Source organism: Paramormyrops kingsleyae, chromosome 2 (assembly GCF_048594095.1).
Source record: "Paramormyrops kingsleyae isolate MSU_618 chromosome 2, PKINGS_0.4, whole genome shotgun sequence".
Taxonomy (NCBI): Eukaryota; Metazoa; Chordata; class Actinopteri; order Osteoglossiformes; family Mormyridae; genus Paramormyrops; species Paramormyrops kingsleyae.
In genome coordinates, this window is record NC_132798.1 from 38,754,798 (window position 1) to 38,781,367 (window position 26,570).

General features: G+C 39.6%; 1 protein-coding gene across 3 annotated transcripts in view; it reads right to left on the reverse strand.

The window, feature by feature from the left end:
- The window catches only part of morc2 (MORC family CW-type zinc finger 2), a 69,852-nt gene that overhangs the window by 27,801 nt on the left and 15,481 nt on the right, over positions 1-26,570 (reverse strand). For all 3 annotated transcript variants that reach the window (XR_011989343.1, XM_072709112.1, XM_072709111.1), the window contains exons 9-18: positions 23,246-23,357; positions 23,015-23,140; positions 18,708-18,787; positions 16,424-16,506; positions 16,251-16,336; positions 15,868-16,008; positions 15,548-15,702; positions 15,185-15,313; positions 14,949-15,054; positions 14,691-14,823 (exon numbers count right to left, since the gene is read on the reverse strand). Coding sequence is in view for 2 of the 3 variants with exons in the window: in XM_072709112.1 (XP_072565213.1) it covers positions 14,691-14,823; positions 14,949-15,054; positions 15,185-15,313; positions 15,548-15,702; positions 15,868-16,008; positions 16,251-16,336; positions 16,424-16,506; positions 18,708-18,787; positions 23,015-23,140; positions 23,246-23,357 (1,151 nt within the window). In the remaining variant the exon portion in view is untranslated. The remainder of the gene's footprint in view (positions 1-14,690; positions 14,824-14,948; positions 15,055-15,184; positions 15,314-15,547; positions 15,703-15,867; positions 16,009-16,250; positions 16,337-16,423; positions 16,507-18,707; positions 18,788-23,014; positions 23,141-23,245; positions 23,358-26,570) is intronic.

Sequence of the window (26,570 nt, forward strand, 5' to 3'; positions counted from 1 at the left end):
TTTATAGAAAAATACATTACATTTTTATTCTAAAGATTCCTCTTGTCATTTGAGTGCATCGTTATGCATGCCGTCCTGACGTGACATTTGTGTTGTTTTGCCTCTAATCCTGCTTTATATCATTGTCCCTAACATCTCAAGCTGACTAATTCATGTTTATTTGTATAGCATGTTTTCATGCAAAAGATGTGTAGGAAATGCAGGTAAGATACACGATTATCCAGGACTAGAAAAAGCAAAGGAATCATAATGATTTTGACAGTAGTCGTCATTGTGGGTTGTTGAATAAAGTTCAAAGTTTATTGTCATGGTTACAAGTACAGTGTACTTGTATACAGTCTACTTGAATACCTATAGCTATGAAAAATCAAAAGCATATTGGAGAATGATTAGTGTATTTGAGAAGTGAAACTGATTAGTTGTTGTGGACACACCACGGCACATAGTGCACAAACTTGCTCAGAAAAAGTTAGGGCTGCCCAACTCATTTACATACAGATGAATTAAAATCTGGAATAATAAAAAATAAAAATAAATCTTTGTAATGAAAAACAATTTATTTTTCTAAGAATCTAGGAATTTATTTTTTATTGATTAGTTTATTTATGATTATGTCATGTTTCGTCCTCCATATTAGCTGCTTAAGAGTGAAAAGAAAATTAAATTTACAAATAAGCCCCAAAGGGAGAATGTACAAGAAAAGGATTGGCCCCAAGATGAAAACCTGTGGGACCCCATACTCAGCAACTGCAGATGATAAAAAAGTGACCAATACTGACTGGAAAAGTTCTGTAAGATATGAAATAAACCAGTCTAAAACTGACCAATATGCACAGGTGGCATCATAATACATATTCTATTATTGTTTTTTGTTTACAAACCAAACTATTTTATATATGTTTTAACAAATTACCAAGTTAACTGATTAGAAAACATCAAAGTTTTTAGTTCAACATCTACTCATTAACTGAGGACTGAGACGGATAAAAAAACAAAGTAAAATATAGACAGTGCTGAAATTTTATGCAGGCTGAAATAGCTTTGTTTCACACCAGCCTCTGAACATGCAAGCAGTGTGTTATTGGCGCATGCCACTTTGTTCTGTTGTTATAACAATACTACAGGGCTCCAGAGCGTGACCAATTTGGTTGCACATGTGACCAAAAAAAACTGTCCTTGGTCTCACTGGTGTGCCTAACATTTCACAGGGCTGTTTTTTTTTTTCTCCCTCGAGTCAGAGCCAAAGGCAGAGAAGAGGTGGGTCTTCACCACTTTCGACCAGTGTTTTTGAAACTATACATTTACGAATGTTTTAAAAAATGTATGTTTTTATTAATTATAAAATCGTTTACATTTAGCTGGATAGTATATTTGACAAGATTTATTAGATTATTAATATACATTTAGCTTGATAGCGATATGCTGTATTTATTATAACCGTATACAGTGGTATCTCAGTTCTAAAATTCATTAGAACTCGAATATCTTAAAAGTCGAACCAACGAGTTTGAAAAAAAAAAAAAAGACCTAGAACTCGATCGAATCTCAGAAGTTGAACCGTGAACGCCAACCTAAGATAATTTATACGGGCGGGGGAATGAGTCACATGGCACGTCTCTTAGCGGAAACAAAGGGTAATGCTTCAATCTCAGCCTCGCATTTGCTGTGATAGCATCGTTTATTGGTGATACTGTATTTTCAATAAAAAAAAAGCACTATCAGGTTATACACTGTACTTAATATAATTTTTCACCAAAAAGTTATGCAATAGCTGTACAAATGTTACAACCTAAAAGTTTGCGATTTACGAACAAATTAACAGATACAGAGTAATAATAAAAATAAACAATGGACCACAGGGCATAGTCTAGTGTTGGGGCATGGCTTTGGGTTGTCACGATCTGCCAAGCCGGGACCGAGGAAGTAAGGACAAGACTCAAGCGATCGGGAAACACAGGGTTTAATTGAGAACAGGCAGAACAACACAATGACGTTACAATGGCCGGACTGGGGAAACAAACTAAAACGCGGACTAAATACAGAGGACTGATGGTACGTTCGATTATTTCTCTCCAAGTCGGAACTCGGATGAAAACGTCACAAAATGTCACGAAAAACGTCACTTCCCGTCGGAAACACGCCTCTTTTATGACGTTGAAGTCGGACAAGATTTCTAGCTATTGGCCTACTTTTTACCCAAGGTGTTAATGGATTCTTGTACAACAGATAAAAAACTGCTCTTCTGTCATTTAGCAGTTGATATCGATGTGGGTTTCTGACTATGGCGCAGTAAACATTCAATTGAAGAGACTTAACTGGTGCAGTCCCTTTCTGTAAGCGTGCAGTTTAAGATCTTGTACAATACCTGAGTTTGTCTTGAGATAATAGGTTAAAATATAAACGCTGACTCAGAGGAACGACATGGGCCTAGATAAATCGATACAACGAAAACATTTTTTAAAGGCTAATTTGTCACATCATGCATTTTATTGTTAAGATTGTCAGTAGGTGGCCGTTGGATTAAATTCCCAGGCGTGTTGCGACTGGAACAGATATGCAGCTGAAGAGTGACGTAACCCCTGTGACGTAATTTCAACATGGCAGCTTACACACTGAACAGTAATTCTATTTTCGAAATCTTTAAAAAAAAATTGTTTTTTTATAAATGTAATTGCACGTGTTCGATTTAGAGAATATATCATATCATAACCGTATCCTAACATGCAATATCAGATTTTTACCAGACTTCTTAGTGTCTTTGATTTGTTTGCCTCTCGAAAAAAGAATATCGCTATGAATGTACTAAAATATTTTATAAAGCTTTTAAAGCGGTTTGACTAATTCGTGTTTCTTTTTGTTTGTCTCTCGGAAAAAATAATCTCACTCCAAATCTGCTAAAATATAAAGCAACAACACACAGCAGCGCATTCATGGGGGGAGCCATGTTTGTTCCGGGATGTGGCAGCACGAATGGGAGATTGTTGGACGTGATGTCACTCAACTCGGAATTTCCGAGTTCCGAGAGAAAAACAAATGCACCATAATGACAACCAGAAACAGCTGATCACAAGGGGATTCCACACAAGGTTAACGAGGGGGCGTGCCACACGGAAGGAGCGGACGATCGGGGCAGGACAGGGGCAGTGTTGGGGTACATTATTTATCGTTTTGGAAGCCATTAAGAAAAAAAATGCTGCTCTTTTATCCTGTTCATTGTGTTTAGATGCTAAAACATTTAGGTATATTTTTTTGGGGCCAGGAACCAATTAATTGGTTTTCCATTATTTCTTATGGGGAAAATTCAATCAGAACTCAAACTTTTTTGGATTCCAACCAGAGTTCTGAGGTACCACTGTATTTAGTTTGGTAGCAGCATGTTTGCTTAACCTCAGGATTATAATTACCGTGATAAATTGATATTAGGGATTTTGCTTTACCATTATATGCATTTAACACAGACCTAGGCTTAATTACATCACACGATCCAGACATACCTTTTTAAAAACTTTCTAAATCGTTTTCTATGGTGGCCCTGAAAGCCCAGAGCATGTTGACATTACACAAAATTAAGAAACTGCAAAAGCATAAAAACAAAAGATAAAGCACATTTAACCCTCTGGAGTCGATGGCATCATCGGCGATGCCGAGTATCTTTCTTGTTTATTTCAGTTCATAACTCACTGAAATCTTATTACAGAAACATGAAAAAACGCTGACTAAATCCGTAATCTGTCTTTTCAAACGTCCATTGTCAGAAGTATTAAAGTTTTTAAAATTAGGTTAAATCGGCAAAAAAGTAAACCAAGTCACCTTACTTTGTTTTACCTGCGTCGGGGGCGTGTAATACTGCTGTCACCCGAAGATAGCGATTCACATTTTAAACAGCCGCATTAGCGTGTATTCAAATCGCACTCGCATGGTAATTTGATGAACAACGCAACGGTGAAACGCGATCCAGATACATCCCCATCAGCACCATAAAAGAGGGGTAGGGATGTGGCCAGATTTTAATGGCTCATTCATACACATGAAAGTTGCTACATATTCAATGAAAGGAGCCAGAAATAGTGACGTGAGTTAGGTTTTTGTTATTTATCCAACTGAACAGTGCAACTACACCATTTAGTCATCTTCATGTAGCCAAGACTTTGGTGATCAGATATCTGGGATCAAAACAAACTTCTACCACCATTGCTTATTATGTACTTTTATGTTTCTGCAAGTGCTCCAAACCGCATTTTGCAATGTCTAATTACAAACTTAACATAAATCTGACATATTTAAAAAGTACACTAAGATTAAAATGAGTTTTATGCCAAAACAAATATATATGAAATAATTTATTTGCCATAAATTAAGTTTATGATTTTGAATGAAATGAATGTGTGACCATGCCCCAGTCAGTGAAAGTGTGTTCTCATTTTGAAGGGGGTTAATCCTGCAGATGTTAAAAATAACTTTGTTTTGATTCTTCTGGAACCAGGTGAGGTGACCTAATTAATGACATTAATAAAGCAGTTTTGTGCTCAGGGGGAGTGAAACAGAACTGACTCCTTTGCAGACTGGAGTTGAGCCCTGACACCCCGACGCTGCATTCTAAGTGTGTAGCCTTGTCATCCACTCAGTGACCAAGTGGCTGAATTTAACTAGTTAAATTCTAGTTGAACACGTCTCTGCTGACCAGCTTAACAAATGACCGGAGAATAAATGTGCCGGGTGACCAAATCTGTGGAGAAATGGTTGATCAGTAGGTTGTGTGTGTGTGTGTGTGTACATATTTTTGTGTAAAAATTGGGCAATTTAGTATCAGTTGTCTCACCTGATATTCTGTTGGTCTGGGTTTTGAATTGCTGGTTTTTGTTAAAGTGCAGTTCCTCATGTGCTGAAATGTGAAGTGTTGAAATAAAACAATATATATCGGGGGAAAAAAAAAGAAAGTGTGTTCCCTATCCCTAGACTCCAGAGGGTTAAATGTTAAATGTGTTGTGTTCTCTTAATGTGTTCCGATTTTCAAAACTGAAGTGTTCTGTGCCACAGGGGGCAGTATTTGACCCGCTGATCAAGGTTCTACAGTATTAAGCTAGAGAATAGTAGATGGAAGGTTAGGGCTTTGTGGTATAATCGATACATTTTCAAAACAAGATACAGGATGACACAAACTGTTTATATCGATTCGTGTGTTAAAATTATTATCTATTAAAGATTCTGAATAAAGACCAAAAGTAATCCTTCCTGGTTCTAAGCAACGTGAATAAAAAAAAGTCAATAGAATGTTGGGTTAAACTCAACACACCTATGGCCAGTTTCCCAGTCAAGGATTAAGCCTAAGCCTAGACTAGCTTTGAGTTTCAATGGTGAATCTCCATTGATACTGCAATTTAGTCCAAGACTAGGCTTAATCCTTGTTTGGGAAACTGGCCCCTAGAGATGTAAGTCAAGGGAGGTGATGCTATGATTATATAATTCCTTGGTAAGACCCCACCTAGAATATTATGTGCAGGTTTGGTCACCATACCTTAAGAAGGAAATTGCTGCCTTGGAAAAAGCGCAACGTAGGGCTACGAGAATGATTCCTGGTCTTAGAGGAATGTCTTATAAGGAGAGGTTAGCTGAACCTGTTTAGCCTCAAGCAAAGGAGACTAAGGGGGGACATGATCCAGGTATAAGATTCTAACAGGTCTGAATGCTGTTCAACCAAATGGCTATTTCAATATTAGTTTAAATACTAGAACTCGTGGCCATAAGTGGAAATTAGCGGGAGAACATTTTAAAACAAATTTGACCAAGCACTTTACACAGCGTGTAGAGTATGGAATAGTCTTCCTGCTAGTATAATGCAAGCTAAAACCCTGGGTTCCTGTAAATGAGAGCTAGATAAGATTTTAACAACTCTGAGCTATTAGTTAAGTTCTCCCCAAATGAGCTTGATGGGCCGAATGGCCTCCTCCCATTTTTAAATTTCCTAAGTTATAATGAACACATTTTAAAAGCCATTTTGCAAATATATAACGTAATTAATACGCATATATATTTTCTTTTGTTCTTATGTAAGCTTCGGTACTGATGTTGCACAGAATCCCAGAATCGCAGCTACAATCAAACCATGGTGTGTTTCCAAAAACCTCCTTTTAGCATCTTACACTGCTGGGCACATACATAACTAGAACCAGGCAACTGTAAGTTGCTAAAACACCCTCATTCAATTAGCAATGTCCATTTTTTCTTTCAGCCAACTATGGCTGCATTTACAAGTGATAACATGATTTCACCATTTACATGCTCCCCCTTGGAAATGTCATTAGCAGACATGGTTGAACTTTTCATTGCTATGCCGATGACATTCAGCTTTACCTCAGGACTACCCCCACCTCCTCTACCGCTCTTCTGCCAACATCCACACTGACTACCTTCTACCATCACCAGTATCACTTTCTCTAGCCAAAACATCCCACTTTCCACATCTGTCACCAATTTGGGTGTTATAATGGACCCTCAACTCACCTTTGACACCCACGGCAAACACCTCAGTAAGTCATTATTCTACCACCTCAAGAACATCGCCAAACTCCGCCCAACACTCAGCCTGACAGATGCAGAGAAGCTCATCCATGCCTTTGTCTCCTCCAGGCTGGATTACTGTAATGCACTCCTCACTGGGATTCCTGGCAAGAATATCCAGAGACTACAGTATATTCAGAACAGCGCTGCCAGGATCCTGATGAGGGTGCGAAAGCATGACCACATCACTTCCATCCTGAAAACCCTTCACTGGCTCCCTGTCCCATTCAGGATAGAGTACAAGGTCTCTCTCCTCACCCATCAGTGCATCTATGGACATGCTCCCCTTTACTTACAAGAACTCCTCACCCCCATACCTCCTCACGCACCCTCCGCTCTGTACACACTAACACCCTCCAAGTCCCCAGAACCAAGCTCCGCAGCATGGGTCCAGCACAGACATCACTGCACACTGATTATTTTTGCGCTTCAAACCATTTGGTGATTTGTGCCAAATAGTGTTAATAGCTAATATAATAGGTCCTTTCAGCTGTAATGACATGCATGGTTTAGTATTCTGGGCTCATGGCGACTGTTTCCCAGATTGCTTTACATATGAATTTGAATTAATTTTTGAATGTTCAAATGTATCCGTATAATGTGCAATGGGACAATACAGGAATGGGTTAATAACTTTAAAACTAGACAAGACAGGCACATCTAGTAAAGTGTGCTTTGATCAGTGGACAATAGGGGACAATGCACACCCCTTGGGTTTTCAGAATAACTTTCTCTCTAACAGTTATTAATTAATACATTGTATGCATATTATATGCCATTGCTCCATTTCATACATATTAACAGAGAGAGCCCCTCACGATTCGCGTGCCAATGTCGTACGGATCATCCAGGTACGCCGGCATGGTCTTAGGAGAAATTGTAGTTGGAGGGACGGTGCTCATATAGGGCTGGCTTACGCAGAAACCTCGATTTATCCAAGAACAAAAACTGCTCGGAGCAGTTTTGAGACTTAGCATAAATTGCCATAGCAGCATGCCTTGACTAAGACCTACCCACCTTTCGTAGTATGAAGTTACACCACATGTCATCAAGTTACTCGCAAAATTACCCCGATAAGCCAGTAACCCTGCTTCGCAGTACAGGCCATGGGTGAACGAGGGTTTATTAGAAAGGAGACAAAACAGGAACATTGAAGAAGCGCAAAACGGACGTCAATGACCGGAAAACATACCTAACGCAGATTTAAATACATTAGACTAATGAAAGCAACTAGAAACACCTGATATACACGGGGTTAACGAGGGGGCGTGGCACACGGGAGGAGCGGACGAGTGGGGCAGGACATACTGCACTTTTAATCAGATTTTTAAGATTTTCTAAGCAATTTTTATTCAAATAAGTTTTTTTTGCTTTTTTTGTCTTTAAGTTTTTAAAACCTTGTTTTTATAAAGCACATAAAATAACCTCTGTGTATGATTAAAAACTTGCCTTACCATAAAGAGACTGAGAAACGTTCTCCTCAAGACCACACAAACAACTAAAAACTATATGCTGGAAACTGACATTCACAAGGTAACTCCATGAAAAGCTCTGTAAAAGTAGAAATGTGTTTATTTTATAAGATAACGTGAGCCAACTGGCTAGTAGTTGCCTTTTGACTGAAAAAATTCACTCCAGTCAGAGAAAAGAGTTACTAACGCACTACATCAAAACATTTACATTACAATAATGTATGGCATGAAATAAACTTGTAACTATATCATTCAGTAATACAAATAATAAAACAACATACCGTTAACATTGGCCTCAAGAACTAATTAAGTTAACGCTTGATTCCCCTGCACTTCCTGTTGTGGCTGAGCGTGCAAAACACCTTTAAAACATTTATAAAATGTACAGTGTCGGAAACACTGGTCTAAGAAACACATCCTGTGTCATGACAAGTGTGACCACCAAAGTGGCCCCCTCTCCCAGCAGCATTTCAGCATCAGCAAAGCAAAGCTTTTTCTTATCTGGGAGCTGAACACACTTTTGAGTCAACTGAGTTTTTGAAATTTTTAGTTTGTCAAGCAATTTAAACATCAGCACTTAAGTTTTGTTTTAAAACAATTTTTTTGTTTGTGCCGTGATTCAAATAATAACAAACATGTACCTGCACCTTTATTCCTCTTTACAATCATTTGCATAACTATCAATGTGTTTGGAAAATGACAAAAACGTAACCCTTAAAATGTATTATCGTAGTACTGTGAAAAATCTGAGTGCACCTAAATTTTGTGGCGGCGCACCTAAATGGACAAGTCAGGCATACCAGTGCAACCAGGGCTGTACTCAAAAAATCTATATGGCAAAATATCGTGACATACTCATAGACAATACATGCATCGATACAGATGTGCTGTATCGATACGGCCAGTTTAACAACTTTTATTTGGCAGGCTATCCAATGGTGCAACGGCAATTGTAAAAGTGCAGTGCACAATGCAGCCGCAGGGTGCCAGCCAGGAGCATAGGTTTTATATTAACATTGGGGGGGCGGGTATATCGGCGTGTACTTTCCGGAAAGAAACACAACACACATAAAATAGCGATTGAAGATATCTCCCTTTTGCCAGCACTATTTATGTGATTGCTGGGATTGCTGCGAGAGAGTGGTGTTGAGCTGCAGCGATTGTTTGGGATTGTTTTTTGGAGTGTTTTGAGTGTTTGTGTGCTTTACCTGTTTACGTGGGTGGCTGTTTATTTCTATTTATTGTTCTTATTTCGGTCTGCGTGAGTGCTTGTCTGTCCTGTCTTAATTAACAGCGCGATTATTACCGACAGAGATCTGCGGGTGTCGCGTGAGCGGCGTTTTTCTGTCCGCGTTTAAACTCCGTAACAAACACCCGCGGGGCGATAATAACTAATAATATCTAACATCGGTATCGCTACCCAGCGTCGGAAAAGGACAGTTGCTCCTGAGCTTTGCTCGGTCGCCAGTCGGGGCCGGGAGGACATTTTCCACTTTTTTCCCGCTCCGGCAGTAGCCTGCTGTGAGGGGGTTTTTGTGGTTTTTCGACCTCCCAAGAGCAACTTCGATTTCGCCTTGTTTTTAGTTCATACTTGGTTCATGCAGAAGTTCTTCTGGTAAGTAGTAGTAAATTTATCAGGTTTAAAATTTTAAATAAAATAATAATTAAGTTCCGTTTTAACATAAGTAATAACTTATTTTAGTGTACTCCGCACGTTACTGCATTTATTGTTACGCAAATTAATCTTTATAGTTAAATACACTATATAAATTTACTGGGCTGGGAGTACGGGGTCATAGTGAGTTAGTTAATTATGGGGCCGGCTCAGTGTTGCGTTTGCAAGATGTTTGCCCTTCTGGACGTTAGTGTCCAGTCGGACTTCATCTGCGAGCGATGTAAGCTAGTGGACTCACTCATGGTCAAGGTTCGCGACCTTGAGGAGCAACTGGCTCGCATCCAATGCAACAGTGAGTTAGATGAGCTAGTTGATACGCCGTTTAGGGAGATGGTGTGTACGCCACTAACGGGGGGGAGGGAGAATGAAGAGCAGAGAGGTCGAGAGAGCTGGGTGACCGTAGGTCGTAGACGCAGGAAAAGGCGTACACACGTTACAGAGGCGGCATCACCTGAGGTGTCTGTGTCTAACAGGTTTCAGGTGCTTCCAGCTTTAGAGCCGGAAGGGACTGGGGAAGCAGGTGGGCCCTTGGGCACTGAGGAGCCCCCTCCCCCCAGAAAGAGGGAGGTTGTGGTAGTGGGGGATTCAATTATTAGGGGAGTAGACAGTTATGTGTGCACGCGTGATAGAGGGTCCCGTACGGTGACTTGCCTGCCTGGTGCCCAGGTAGGAGACCTTCCAGATCGTGTGGACAAGCTTTTGGCCCCAGCTGGGGTGGATCCAGTTGTCGTGGTGCATGTTGGCACCAACGACATAGGCAAGGGTAGAAGGGCTGTTCTGCAGGATAAATTTATAGAAGTCGCCAATAAGCTTAGAAGCAGAAAGTCCATGGTGGTATTTTCTGAAATACTCCCCGTGCCACGCGCAAGTCAGGCTAAGTTAACTGAGATAAGGAGATTAAATGCGTGGCTAAAAGGATGGTGTAGGAAAGAGGGGTTTAGGTTTATGGGGCACTGGAGGACCTTCTGGAACAGGTGGGACCTGTTCAAGCCGGATGGGTTGCATCTGAACCGGAGGGGAACCAGTGTACTGGGAAGGCGTATTTGTAGAGTAGTTGAGGAATGTTTAAACTAGGGACTGGGGGGGCAGGGAGGTTAGTTAAGTATGTAACTGGGGGGAAACGGAAAGCCCAAAAAAATCATATAAGTAGGCACTGTAATAGGCCTACTCTTTGTTGTCTGTATTTAAACGCCAGGAGTATTAGGAATAAAATTAATGATTTAGAGGCTCTTATCTCATCGGACTCTTATGATATTATAGCAATAACTGAAACGTGGTTGAGTGATAAGGATGGACAAGAATATAATATGGATGGTTACACATTGTTCCGTAAAGACCGTATAGGTAAGAAGGGAGGAGGTGTTGCAGTATATGTAAAGGAAAACTTGCAGGCAAGGGAGCTTACTGATATAAGTAAAAGTACGGAAACTATATGGGTAAAATTAGATGCTACAAACTCAAATAGCCTAATTGTCGGTGTTTGTTACAGAGCACCCAATGTAGCTGCTGAGGAAAGCAGATTGTTATACAGTGATATTAGGATTATGAGCAATAAAAATGATGTGGTAGTTATGGGTGATTTTAATCTACCGGGGATGCAGCGGGACATTGTTGCTGGCTCTTCTGAAAATGAACTTGAGATGGTGGAATTAGTACAGGATTGTTTTTTTACTCAGTTTGTTAACACCCCTACCAGGGGAGATGCCATTCTTGATCTTGTTTTGTCTAATAACCAGGACAGGATTGGTAAATTAGATGTTTTAGAACCACTTGACAGTAGCGATCATAACATGGTTAAATTTGAGGTTAAGTTTAGTGCCCGAAGAGCAAAGTCCAAATCGAAAATATATAATGTTAGGAAGGCTAACTTCAATTGTATGAGATTAAAACTAGAAACTGTGAACTGGATGGAGTTAAATAACAAAACTGTTGAAGAGGCATGGGAATTTTTTAAAAGCACATTATTGCAAGTACAAGAGGACTTCATACCTGTTTCTAGCAAGAATAAATCTAGGAAATTGCAACCTAGGTGGTTTAATAGGGACATAAAGTATAAAGTAAGGAGGAAAAGGGCTTTGTTCCAGAGATGGAAAATAACTGATGATGACATAATAAAGCAAGAGTATCTAAATCTACAGGCTGAATTAAAAAATGACATTAGACGAGCTAAAAGGAATGTCGAAAGGAAGATCGCATTGGAGGCTAAGGATGACGTTAAACGTTTCTTCCAGTATTTTAACTCTAAAAGAGCTCTAAAAGCTGAAATTACTAATCTGCAGGATAGTAAGGGTCTTATAATTGAAAACGACATTGACATAGTAAATGAGTTCAATGATAGTTTTGCACGGGTATTCACTGTCGAGGACACTAGTAACTTACCAGTTCTTATTACTAATCCAACATCGTCTATAACTAATATATATATATAACTGAAGCTGATGTTTTGCAAAGCCTAGCTAAGCTCAAAATAAATAAATCACAGGGCCCTGATGGCATCTTACCTATAGTGTTAAAAGAGATGAGGGATATTATTTGCCGACCCTTAACATTACTGTTTCAAAAATCCTTATCTGAAGGTGTGGTACCTTCTGATTGGAAGCATGCCAACATAACGCCCATTTTCAAAAAAGGGGATAGAAGTAATTTGTCAAACTATAGGCCAATCAGTCTAACTTGTATAACTGGTAAAGTTATGGAGGCTATAATCAAAGAGAAAATGGTAGATTACCTGGACTCAAATAACATTTTGAGGGATAGCCAGCATGGATTTAGGAGAGGTAGATCCTGTTTAACAAATCTGTTGGAGTTCTTTGAGGAAGCTACTCAGGAAGTTGATAAGAAGGCCTATGATGTCATCTATTTAGATTTCCAAAAGGCTTTTGATGTTGTTCCCCACAAGAGGCTCTCACTTAAACTCAAAGCGACAGGTATTTTAGGAACTGTAGCGACTTGGATTGATAACTGGTTAACGGATAGGAAGCAGCGAGTAGTTATAAGAGGTTCGATGTCACAGTGGGCCTGCGTTCATAGTGGGGTACCGCAGGGTTCAATTTTAGGACCACTTTTGTTCCTAATTTACATAAATGATATAGACACCAATATATACAGTAAACTGGTGAAATTTGCAGATGACACCAAGGTGGGTGGTGTAGCAGATACTGAACTAGCGGCTCAGCAGCTACAGCGGGATCTTAATTTAATTAGTGACTGGGCTGACACCTGGCAGATGAAATTTAACATAGACAAATGTAAGGTACTCCATGTAGGGAGCAGAAATATAAAGTCCAGGTATTTTATGGGACCTACTAAAATAAAGGTAGCTGATTATGAGAAAGACCTTGGTGTGTATGTTGATGCTTCCATGTCTCATTCTCGTCAGTGCGGGGAAGCAATAAAAAAGGCCAATAGGATGTTGGGGTATATCTCCAGGTGTGTGGAGTTTAATTCAAGGGAGGTAATGCTAAGATTATACAATTCCTTGGTGAGACCTCACCTAGAATATTGTGTACAGGTTTGGTCACCATATCTTAAAAAGGACATAGCGGCCTTAGAAAAGGTGCAGCGTAGGGCCACAAGAATGATTCCTGGTCTTAGAGGAATGTCATACGAGGAAAGGTTATTTGAGCTAAATCTGTTCAGCCTCAAGCAAAGGAGACTGAGGGGGGACATGATCCAGGTCTATAAGATTCTAACAGGTTTGGATGCTGTTCAACCGAATAGTTACTTCAGCATTAGTTCAAATACAAGAACTCGTGGCCATAGGTGGAAATTAGCGGGAGAACATTTCAAACTGGATTTAAGGAAACACTTCTTTACACAGCGTGTAGTCAGATTATGGAATAGTCTTCCTGATAACATAGTGCAAGCTGAATCCTTGGGTTCCTTTAAATCAGAGCTAGATAAGATTTTAACAACTCTGAGCTATTAGTTAAGTTCTCCCCAAGCGAGCTCGATGGGCCGAATGGCCTCCTCTCGTTTGTATAGTTCTTATGTTCTTATGTACTAAATGATTGAGAGTTTCTGGTAACTCAGTAACTCACTTTATGGCCTTTTTAAATAAATGCCAGATGGATCTGCCCCGTTTTTTGATGGGCTTCTTACACTCTTATGCCCTAACAGCAAACACAGTGGGATGAGAATCGTGACTGACACAAATGCTATGTACCGCTGCATTATAAGCCTTCCAATGTGTTATGCTGTTACCTAACCTAGCTCGTTGCAGTTTGCACAATCAAATAAGATAATCTTTATGAAACTTGATCAACATGAGACCATTAAATTCCACCAATTCTGCCTTTTATTAATTAAGGTTTTCAATAAGTTAAGTTTACATACAAATTGAAGCCGTACCACACTTTTCCGCTTACCGCTCTCTATATGTTGTCGCTTTACTTGCGGGTCTGGAAGTTAGCATCTGCAAGCCGGAGCGGGAGTTTAGAATAAACCATTTTAACAGAGGTTAGGGGTTCTCCAAATAAAAACTAAAGTTATGTAATGAGCTATTTTAATCCTAAGCGTTTTCTTGTAAATTAGGCATTATATGTGATATTATTGAGGGGGATGATCCCCTCCCTCCATCTTAATATTGGACCTCAAAAAAATAAAAAAATAATAAACGATCCGTTCAGCTGTTTAGAATACTTGTGTTAAGGCAATATTCAGAATGTACTGTGATACGTATCGTGTCGTTGCCCCGTATCGTATCATGAGGTTGCTGGCAATACCCAGTCCTAAGTGCAACCAATGCAAAAAGTAAGTCTGAAGCCCTGTAGTGTTAAGTCGTGCCGTATTGTGATTATTGTGATAATTCTGAAACCTTTATCACAGATACAATTGCAACTGGTCAAACTGAGAGACAAAATGGAGTCTGAAGCTTTGTGATATTAGATTAGACGCATCCCACTATCATTCATTCATCGTCCACTCTGTTATTGACTGAAGCACCATTCATTTAATGAAAATATATCCAAGTGCCACTTGCTAACCTGCAGTGTCTCCAGCTTCTCCTGCTGCTGTCTGATCTTTTCGGTTATCTCCCTCTGCTTATCTTCCACAGACTTCGTGTCCTTGCGCATCACCCCAACTGGTAGGTTCTGCTTCTGCTCTGGAGCATCACACCTAAATGGAATGGAAACTGAAGTTACAGCTGCACTATATTTTCTTCATTTATCACATACTTCATTTATCTCATGGTAAAAAGCACCTACAGCAATCCAAGGCTGGATTTCAGTAAAATGAACTACCTGTCCTGGGTGCTATCTGGATTCATCAAACAGACCCAGCTGTCAGGATACCGCTTGTCCACAGCATCCAGTTGGAAGGGAAGCGTACGCCACTTCAGGCACTTGTCTATTAAGACAGATACGGCTGAAACTTGAAACTTCTGGCTTTTAGTCTATATTAAAATACTAGGTGACATGACGGTATCAGGAATGTAACAAAAGGGTTTTCAAACGACAGCACAGCAGGCTTCACTTACCACACTGAATGGTGACAGGGATCTCCATGGCACGCCGCCTCTTATATCGCAGATCATTGGAAGGGGGCTGATTCCAGTTGGCCGAAAGGTAGCCAAATTCGTCCCAGAATTTGACAATGCCCTTTTGTGCTGGAGAAAGCAAAGCAACACAGCAGTACCACAGTGAATACATTGCAAGAACTGTTTGAGAGCTGAGATTATAAAACATTGCTCATCTTTACTACCCCCATAGAATGTAATCAAAGTCATATGAAAACAACAGCCTGAGTTTAGCCTTTGCAGGTTTTTTTTTCTAATCAACTATAAAAGTAATACTCATTTACCATGCCAAAAAGAATAAAAATAGGTGCCCATTACTCTCACCAATGGCAACATCTTTCCAGTACTGGGCCAGGTGGTCACCCATGGCCTTCAGCAGATGTCTGTACTCCTTGGCATCCGCAAAGTCTTGCTTGTTGTGTGTAGGCTCAAGGACCAGGTAAGGAACATCAACCACACCCACAACTCCACCACAAGCCCTGCAATCAACCAAGTCATTCGCCATTACCAAACACTGAGCTTTACCACCCAAATCCTAGTCAGAGAAGACTGGACATTAAATTAAAAATTAATATGTAACTTAATTGCATTATTTTGATGGATGTGGGTTTCTCTGAGCAGCATGCCCGCACAGGTCCACTCACATGCCTCCCTCGAGCTGCGGCCCCACTTTCTCGTACATCTTGATGAGGCGACTGCAGTTGTAAATGAACATGCCATCCAAATCTCGTTGTTCAATGTTCACCCCAAAAATAAAGTTTAGTTCCTTGGGCTCTTTGAGGGCTCTGGAAGAACCAAGAAGTATTAGGAAACAGTGGGGCTAAAGAGTGAACTAACAAGAAAATATGGTAACAACAGAAACATAAAGTGTTTAAACAGGGCGTGCTACGATGATGGAAGGTCGCATTACCCGATTGCAGGATTTTTGTGGGTAAATAGGGTAAAACCTATAAAACTGACGTTCAAAAAGACAAAAAACTTTCATGAAACCAGCCTACAATCCCTACATCATGTGCTGATGACTCACTTCTGTTTGGTCTCCAAGATTTTCCTCTTTATGTCTGCCTCCTGACGTAACATCATGGCTGATTCCTGAGCCTTGCGGAACATAGCCTGAAAAAAAAAAGGGTATGCCTTCAGTGCCATGGCATAGACCCCAGACACTCTATGGTATGCAGCTATCGCAGGATGACATCTTACACGAGCTTCCCTGGAGAGGTCGTCTCCCAGCTTCAGCTCCAGAGCGAGGCTTTTGCTCTCTGCTTCCCTAGCCTTTTCTTCAGCTAGAGATAGAACATGTCATACAACTTCTTACCTATCAATGCGCTATACAAAATTTCAATTTTCCATAATAACAAGACAATGGAAAAGTATTGTCACAGAAAAGTCATTCATAGCTAAAGAAAATTACAAAAGTGCAGCTTGAAAGTTTATTGAACAGGAACCAACAGGATAAAGAGCTAGTATATCATATGCAGTGCTTATTGAACCTTATATACAGTGGTACCTCAGTTCTCGAACTCATTAGAACTCGAATTTCTTAAAAGTCGAACAAACCAGTTTGAAAAAAGTCAAACCGTGAATGCCGACCTAAGATAACTTGGCCACGTGGGGAAATGAGTCATGCAGCACGTCTCTCAGCGGAAACAAAGGGTAACGCTTCAGTCTCAGCCTTGCATTCGCTGTGACAGCATCGTGCATGTTTACACTAGCTGAATACATATACAGTGGAACCTCAGCTCTCGAACTTAATCCGTTCCGGACTCCGGATAGAATCCTAAAAAGTTCGAGTTCTGATCGAATTTTTCCCATAAGAAATAATGGAAAACCAATTAATTGGTTCCCGGCCCCCCAAAATTACACCTAAATATGTTATTTTTTTTAGCATTTAAACACAAAATGAACAGGATAAAACAAGAGCAGCATTTTTTTCTTAATGGCTTCCAAAACAATAAAGATCTTATCCCAACATTACCCCTGTCCTGCCCCGATCACCCACTCCTTCCGTGTGCCACACCCCCTCGTTAACCTCGTGTGGGATCCCCATGCGATCAGCTGTCATTAGTCCTCTGTATTAAGTCCACGTTTCAGTTTGTTTCCCCAGTCTGGTCACTGGGTGCGTTCGACTTGCTTAAAGCGCTGGCTTAAAGCAACACATTCTGATCCTGACGCAATGCATTACGGTTAGATACATTGCGACCTCTCACCCGGCTGCACAAACTGGAACCGCCTCCGTGACGACACACCTTTGCCCTTATTGGCTGAAGAGTTTAGTTACACGCATGACGTTTGTATCCCAGGCAGTTCCAATGCGTAATCTGCTATTTCTCCCGAATATCACATAAAGCAGTGAGAACTGGTTTTCAGTTAATTTACCTGGTAAAATAAAATTTTAATAAATTACATAAATGCTCTAATAGTACACGCAAGTTAATGGTTTCTTTATTGTTAGTTACTGTAATGTTGCGCTGCTTTATTTAGTTAATCGTCCAGTTTGTGAAGAAGGCATTCAAGTAAGAATTGCATTGTAGTACGACTCATTTCCTGGTGCGTACAATTTATATTAGGTCACTTCTGACTTCTGATATTCAGATCGAGTTCTAGGTCAAACTGGTTTGTTCGACTTTCAAGAAATTCGAGTTCTAGTGAGTTAGAGAACCGAGGTACCACTGTATTTAGAGAGTAAAAATACATTTAGACAATGATAGACTAACAGTAATTATTATTATATAATAAAATACATTTAAAAATAAAGATTTCTTATTTTAATATTAATAATAAACCATTAATACATTTAATTACAATAATATTGACGTGCCCAGCGGGGAACGGAGACAAAGGCGCAGACGTCAGGGTATCGCTGAATACGGGGTTCAATTACAGGTAAGGCAGGCAAAAGGCAGACGGACAATACAATGACCAGACTGGGGAAACAAAATGAAACGCGGACTAAATACAGAGGACTAATGACAACAACCAGAAACAGCTGATCACATGGGGATTCCATACGAGGTTAGCGAGGGGGCGTGGCACACGGAAGGAGCGGATGATCGGGGCAGGACACATTGTTTGGATACATTTATCTTCTTACTTTACAAATTACTGTTTTGATAAATGTGCTTATATGTGTTTAGTACAGTATATGCTCTTTTTGTTTTATCTGGTTCATTCAAATGCTAAAAAACAAAAAAAAAAAACAAAAACATATTTCGGTGTAATTTTTGTGGCCGGGAACCAATTAATTGGTTTTCCATTATTTCTTATGGGGGAAATTTGATCAGAACTCGAACTTTTTAGGATTCGATCCGGAGTTCTGAACGGATTAAGTTTGAGTTCTGAGGTACCACTGTATATCATTTGTAATAAACACATTTAATAATGCCACTTGCAGGTTAAAAGAAAAATTCATCTCAAAATGAGAAACATCTGAGAAAAAAAAAACACAAATCAAACATCTGACAAGACTTCTTCATTGTGTACCTACATATTTTAGCAAGGTGGTCTGCCTTCTTCACCTCTTGTTCTGCCCGGGTTTTGAAGCGTGTGGAGCTATATTTGTAAACTCTGTTAAGGAGAAATACCTGTAAGTTGAAAAACATACGAGGGCGGCACAGTGGTGCAATGGTTAGCACTGCTGCCTCACAACTCTGGGAACTGGGTTCATGTCTATGCCAGGGTTCCATGTGTGGAGTTTACATGTTCTCCCTGGGTTGTCATGGGGTTTCCTCCAGGTACTCTGGTCTCCCCCCCCACAGTCCAAATACATAATGAGGCTAAATGGAGCTACCAAACTGCCCAAAAGTGCACATGTGTTAGTGGATGGTGTGTAAGTGTGCCCAGTGATGGGTTGCTGCACCACCTAGGGTTTTTCCCAAGATGCATGTGTTCCAGTAGACGAATCAATTACATAGAACATTTCTGCATACAAATAACCAGTCAAATCAGAGTCACAAATGTACATTTAACAAATCAAGTCTAAATCAAGATTGAGTCCAACAAGGGGGCAAGTACGAGACAAGACAGAGTCCATTACCACAGCTGGGTGGCCAAGTCCCAGTACAGGAAAACATGTTCAATTCTAGACCATAAATCTGAATTCAAAAACTATAAATTGAATCAAATGGCTAAAGTTTTTCTAAATAAATGATTTGTCAAACACAACATTAACAGAAACACAGCTCCACTGCAGTTTCACTGTAACATAACCCTGCGTCTCTCTGCAGACCAAGGTATGTGATGTGCAAGAATAGGAATTTCAGAAACGGGGATTAATAAAGTACAAAAACAATTATTGTCAGACACTGGCTAGCTTGCTGGATAGCTATTTGCAAAGTTACTGTGCAAAACAAATTATCATGGCCCACTTACTCAGCCATTGCCTCTCAACAAAGTTTGCTACAGTATTAATTTTGTTGATGAAAATTATTCATCAATGACAATTTGACATGATAAAATTAATTATACTAAAAACTATGAAGAAATGTACAGACACTTTCCTCAACAAATAAAGATGGGAAAAAAAGTCAAGAGAAAAATCAGAAAGATGAACTTGAAATGAGTATCAGTAGTAATCAGTAGTTAGTAGTAAGAAATCAGTAAAGTAGTATCTTTAGTCTTGATCGTAGTTACGCATGGTTGGATAATATTGATCTAATTAGACCCAACAAGACCCCAAACCATAAAGTTCTCTCTCTATCCTTATGTTTAATAAACTTATCATTAAACTGCAAAAAGTACAGCCACACCACCCATGTCTTTTTGGCCTGGTTTATCCACAATAAGTTCTAAGAACATAAGAACTATACAAACGAGAGGAGGCCATTCGGCCCATCAAGCTCGCTTGGGGAGAACTTAACTAATAGCTCAGAGTTGTTAAAATCTTATCTAGCTCTGATTTAAAGGAACCCAAGGATTCAGCTTGCACTATGTTATCAGGAAGACTATTCCATACTCTGACTACACGCTGTGTAAAGAAGTGCTTCCTTAAATCCAGTTTGAAATGTTCTCCCGCTAATTTCCACCTATGGCCGCAAGTTCTTGTATTTGAACTAATGCTGAAGTAACTATTCGATTGAACAGCATCCAAACCTGTTAGAATGTTATAGACCTGGATCATGTCCCCCCTCAGTCTCCTTTGCTTGAGGCTGAACAGATTTAGCTCAACTAACCTTTCCTCATATGACATTCCTCTAAGACCAGAAATCATTCTTGTGGCCCTACGCTGCACCTTTTCTAAGGCCGCAATGTCCTTTTTAAGATATGGTGACCAAACCTGCACACAATATTCTAGGTGAGGTCTCACCAAGGAATTGTATAATCTTAGCATTACCTCCCTTGAATTAAACTCCACACACCTGGAGATATAGCGCAACATCCTATTGGCCTTTCTTATTGCTTCCCCGCACTGGCGAGAATGAGACATGGAAGCATCAACATACACACCAAGGTCTTTCTCATAATCAGCTACCTTTATTTTAGTAGGTCCCATAAAATACCTGTACTTTATATTTCTGCTCCCTACATGGACCTTACATTTGTCTATGTTAAATTTCATCTGCCAGGTATCGACCCAGTCACTAATTAAATCAAGATCCCGCTGTAGCTGCTGAGCCGCTAGTTCAGTATCTGCTACACCACCCACCTTGGTGTCATCTGCAAATTTCACCAGTTTACTGTATATATTGGTGTCTATATCATTTATGTAATTTAGGAACAATAGTGGTCCTAAAATTGAACCCTGCAGTACCCCACTATGAACGCAGGTCCACTGTGACATTGTGCCTCTTATAACTACTCGCTGCTTCCTATCTGTTAACCAGTTATCAATCCAGGTTACTACAGTTCCTAGAATACCTGTCGCTTTGAGTTTAAGTAAGAGCCTCTTGTGGGGGACAACATCAAAAGCCTTTTGGAAATCTAAGTAGATGACATCATAGGCCTTCTGATCATCAACTTCCTGAGTAGCTTCCTCAAAAAACTCCAACAGATTTGTTAAACAGGATCTACCTCTCCTAAATCCATGCTGGCTATCCCTCAAAATGTTGAGTCCAGGTAATCTACCATTTTCTCTTTGATTATAGCCTCCATAACTTTACCAGTTATACAAGTTAGACTGATTGGCCTATAATTTGACAAATTACTTCTATCCCCTTTTTTGAAAATGGGCGTTATGTTCTCTTTCTGTTCCTTTCCTCACCACCGTTTCAATGCTAATAAATCACTTCAATGACAAACCAAAAACAGTAGTAGATGGTAGATGGATTAATAAATGTAAGGATTCAACTAATCTATGCAGATTACTAATTTTTGGGTACCACAATATACCTCATTTATATTTTAGGGATGGGAATCACCAGTGACCTCCAGATATGACATTATCACGATAATGTGCTGGTTTGATATGTACTGTGATTCTGCAAGCATTGATGAATATTCTGACTCAATACTATGATTTTTTCCATTTTTTTCCCTTTCAGAATTTAAAATCCTTAAACCTTGTGTAAAAAAAAAAAACACTAAAAAGTTGGGTCATACCACTAAAGTTTTATTCAATAACATTTTTACTTAAAATTGTTAACAAAAAGCTACAATTGCTGCTGTCATGGCATAAACTACACTGAGCTTTTATGCTTCTCCGCTGTCTTATCAGAGGATGACGTCCAGCAATATGTGCCAGTATGTTTGTCATATTACCACAATACTTAACTTTCGCAGGATAAAGTTTGCATACAGCACGGCTCATGTCCAACTCTTCTTTATTGTTTAAATTTTGAAAGCCAAAGTTCCTCCATACATTTAAACTGGTTTCTCCCAGCATATTTAATCTTAAACCGGGAAGATTTAAACTGTAGAGGAGGGGCAAGAATTAATGGTCATCCACCATTTATGTTATTGCAAAGCAAAATTAGAAAATAATTCACAAGTACCGGACTGCAGGAGGGGCTTGAGAGCACAAGTCCTCTGTCAGCACCAGACCACTCTGAAGCCCCAAAACATCATTCTGTAATATGCCACGGAATGCCGAAATAGTATTGCGTTTTTTGTATGTATGTATGTGTGTGTGCGCGTGTGTGTGTGTATACACACACACACACACACACACACACACACACACACAGTATATACGGGCTTGAGCAACCTTGCGGGTAATAGCACAGGGTCAGTCAAAATGAAGCACCACCGAAACAGGGGGTTAAGGGCGTTGCTCAAGGGCCCTCGGATATGTTACTATTATGCCGAGGCTCAAACTGGCAACTTCCGATCACAGACACAGAGGCTTAGCCAGCTGAGCCAAACACCACCCCCTATTTTCATCAAAATACTAAACAGACTAAATCAAAAGTATGTTGACAAAATTAACACTGGTTCACATTAGTTTATGTACCTGTCCTTATGTATCCAATTCCTATAGACATTTGGGGAAAAAGACCACCTCTATTACGATTTTTTTGCAATATATGCATTCCATATTATGCTTTTTTTTTTTTTTTTAACTAAATATCTTACACAGAAACTACATATGGTTTATGCACGCAAATTGGATAACTGCTGACTTGGAGATGATGAGGGCATGAGTGGGTAAGTTCACAATGTCCGACAAACAGTGAAGCTAATATCAAAACAGAGTAAAAATTGACCTGAGTGCATTTCAAGGCCAAGTCCATTCAAATGACCAGACTTAAGTACCACAACCCTGCTGATCATGTCACAGATTAATTGATAAAATCATGTTTCATATAAAAACACACGTTCACACCATTTTAATGTAAAACGAAGCAAACTAAACCTTACCTTGGCTTATAGAGGCAGCAGGAGAGCCTCTTAGTGCGCACTTTGTGACCTTGTATGAAGATTCTCATCCTGGGGTCGATATAGAGGACAGCTGCATAGGCTCTGAAGGAGCGACGCTCCGGCTTTCTGTTAGACCAGAGTACGATAAAGATGGTCATGGGTCAACAAATCACAAATATACTGCTCTTCCCTTAGCCTAAGGAAACTCTCTAACACCAGACACACACTTACACTCCCTCTGGTGGCATCCCAGCCATGAGGATGTCCTGGCGGTCTGTTTCAACATCCAGCTCAGGCTCCCGGGTATCCATCAGCTTCAGGTTGTAGATAATAACCAGGGTCCCTGAACAGACAACAGTGACACACTCAAGTTCTTTAAAAAAAAATTAAAAATAAAAATAGAAATCTAATATAGGCTACAACTAAATGAATGTCTAATAGAATATTAATATCACGGAAGTTACTGTTGCCAAAGGAAAATTTTTGGTAAAATGCAGGACCCCTTCCTCCCCCCCAAGCTCAGTACTAGGGATGGGAATCTTTAAGAAATTACTGATGTCGGTGCCATCAATTATTCTTATCAATCTGGTTCTTTACCAATTCCCTTATCAATTCCTAATCACTGCAAAATAATCAAATATTAATTTATCACTGATTATAATTAGGCAGACCTGGTTAGCTACATATTTACTAAGAAAAACAATAGTCCTATGCAGTTTTCAGCACCAAAAGCAGCTGTTGTATTAGCTGTAGTGTAATATGAAAAATAAACAATAAATTAAAAATATTTGTTATAACACTGTAGTAACAAGCACACAGTAACATTACCATGAAACCAGCCCATCTTCTTAACACCTGAACATGTTAAACTTACTAAATGCTCCAAAAGTGGACAACACCCTAGCATAATATTACACATCTGCTTTACAATGTAATGACTAGGGGTGTAACAATACATCATTTTGTTTCAATATATCGATTCAACGGCAAACAATATGATGCATCGATGTGACCGCATAAATATCGATACATGCGTTTTTACTTTCTTGCCTGTTCCAGTATTGTTTTCATGATCCACTCTGACGTATACATGGTCTACACCAGGGGTTCCCAATACCTCGATCACGATCTACTGGTCGATTGCAAAGGTAGTGTGGGTAGATCGTATGGCATAAAAAAATAGAGGATGGATGACGTGTTCAACCACGCCAGCTGCTGCAAGCCACCGAGTCGCCAAGTTAGCCTCCAATTTATTTCTACTAAACTTAAGGGTATAAAAATGAATGGGGGAGCTGGACCAAGTAAGAAGCCAAAAACCTACCACTTCCATACGGAATGGGAGGAGGACTGTTTTTCCACCATGTCATATTCGAAGTGTATTTGCCTCATCTGTCAGTCTACCGTTGCTATTCCAAAGAAGGGAAATGTGGAGCGGCATTTTCGGACTGTTCATAAAAACTACGACATTAACTTCCCTCCGAAAAGCGAGCTGAGAAATAGAAAGGTGAAGGAACTAAAATCCCAGTTCAATTCAAAAATACTTTATTTATCCCAAAGGGAAATTAATAACAATAATAGTAATAATAATAATAAATATTAAATAATACTCTATTTTTATAAACAAATATATGTTTCACATTTTTATAGTAAGTAGATCATTTTGACTTGGTTATTTATAAGTAGTTGGCAAGCTAGCGTACTTTCAGAGCGTGTGTTTAGTATGGCAGGTGACATAGGACGATATGCTCAGAGCACACAATCTCCTGAACACGTTGACCATTTAATTTTACTTTTTAAAAAAACCTCCCAAAGAAGAATACTGACATACTTGTTTCACTGCAGAAGTCAGTCATGTTGATCTTCCTCATTCTACATGTCTGTCAATGCAATGTTTTTTATTTGACTTTATTGCACTCTATTTTAATTGCTATTGTTGTATCCCAGCGTAGGGAGAACGAGCAGGGAACGAGCAATCAGGGTCAGGCAGACAGAAATCCAACAAACCGTGGGGTGGGGTTGGGGGTTATTGCAAGCACAGCACACAACACAGGGAAAACTTCAATGACAGATCTAGGGTGTGTTTCCCAAAATCATCGTCGCTAACTATGCTAGCAACTTGCGTGGTTCAAACTATGTAAGTACGACGCAGGTGTTTCCCGAAACCATAGTTCGAACTACAGAGGTAACGATATTGCGGACTTACGTAGTACGATGCATCGTTAAACGACGCAGGTGTTTCCCAAAACCATAGTTCGAACGAACATTCGCAAACACTGTCGTTAAGTTGCGTAGTTCCGGGAAAATACGACAGCGATGGTGGAAAATGCAGTCTAATAAGGGTATAGTCACCGTGTAAGTAAGAAATGCAATAATCTTTAATAACTAATAAGTAATAATTTAGGTCTACGATCACATATAATGTGAAGTTGTCTGAAAATGTAGTTTGAAACACAATTGTGTGGGTCTCTGGTCATAAGTATGGTAACTGTCTAGTGAGCAATAGGGACAATTCTCAGACTGCGAAGTATTGATTAGCACAGGGGTGGCTAATTTTATCCAGAAAGGGTCGTTAGGCATGAAGCTTTTTGCTGCAACTCCGTGCTTAGAGTAGTACATACAGGACTGATCGACTGAAGAGTTCGCACAACTGGGTTTGCTATTTTTCATATTATTGGTGATATGTGACTGACACAAAACAAATGATGACATACAGACATCATATACACATATACACTCACCTAAAGGATTATTAGGAACACCATACTAATACGGTGTTTGACCCCCTTTCGCCTTCAGAACTGCCTTAATTCTACGTGGCATTGATTCAACAAGGTGCTGAAAGCATTCTTTAGAAATGTTGGCCCATATTGATAGGATAGCATCTTGCAGTTGATGGAGATTTGTGGGATGCACATCCAGGGCACGAAGCTCCCGTTCCACCACATCCCAAAGATGCTCTATTGGGTTGTTGATATACACACACACACACACACACACACACACACACACACACATATATACACACACACACACACACACACATATATACACACACACACACACACACACACACATATATATACACACACACACACACATATACATACACACACACACACATATGTGTGTGTATGTGTATATATATATATATATATATATATATATATACACACACACACACATATATACACACACACACACACATATATACACACACACACACATATATACACACACACACACACACACATATATACACACACACACACACATACATATATACACACACACACACATACATATATACACACACACACACACACACATATATACACACACACACACACATACATACACACACACACACATATATACACACACACACACATATATACACACACACACATATATACACACACACACACACACATATATATACACACACACACATATATACACACACACACACACACACACATATATACACACACACACACACACACACATATATACACACACACACATATATATATACACACACACACACACACACACA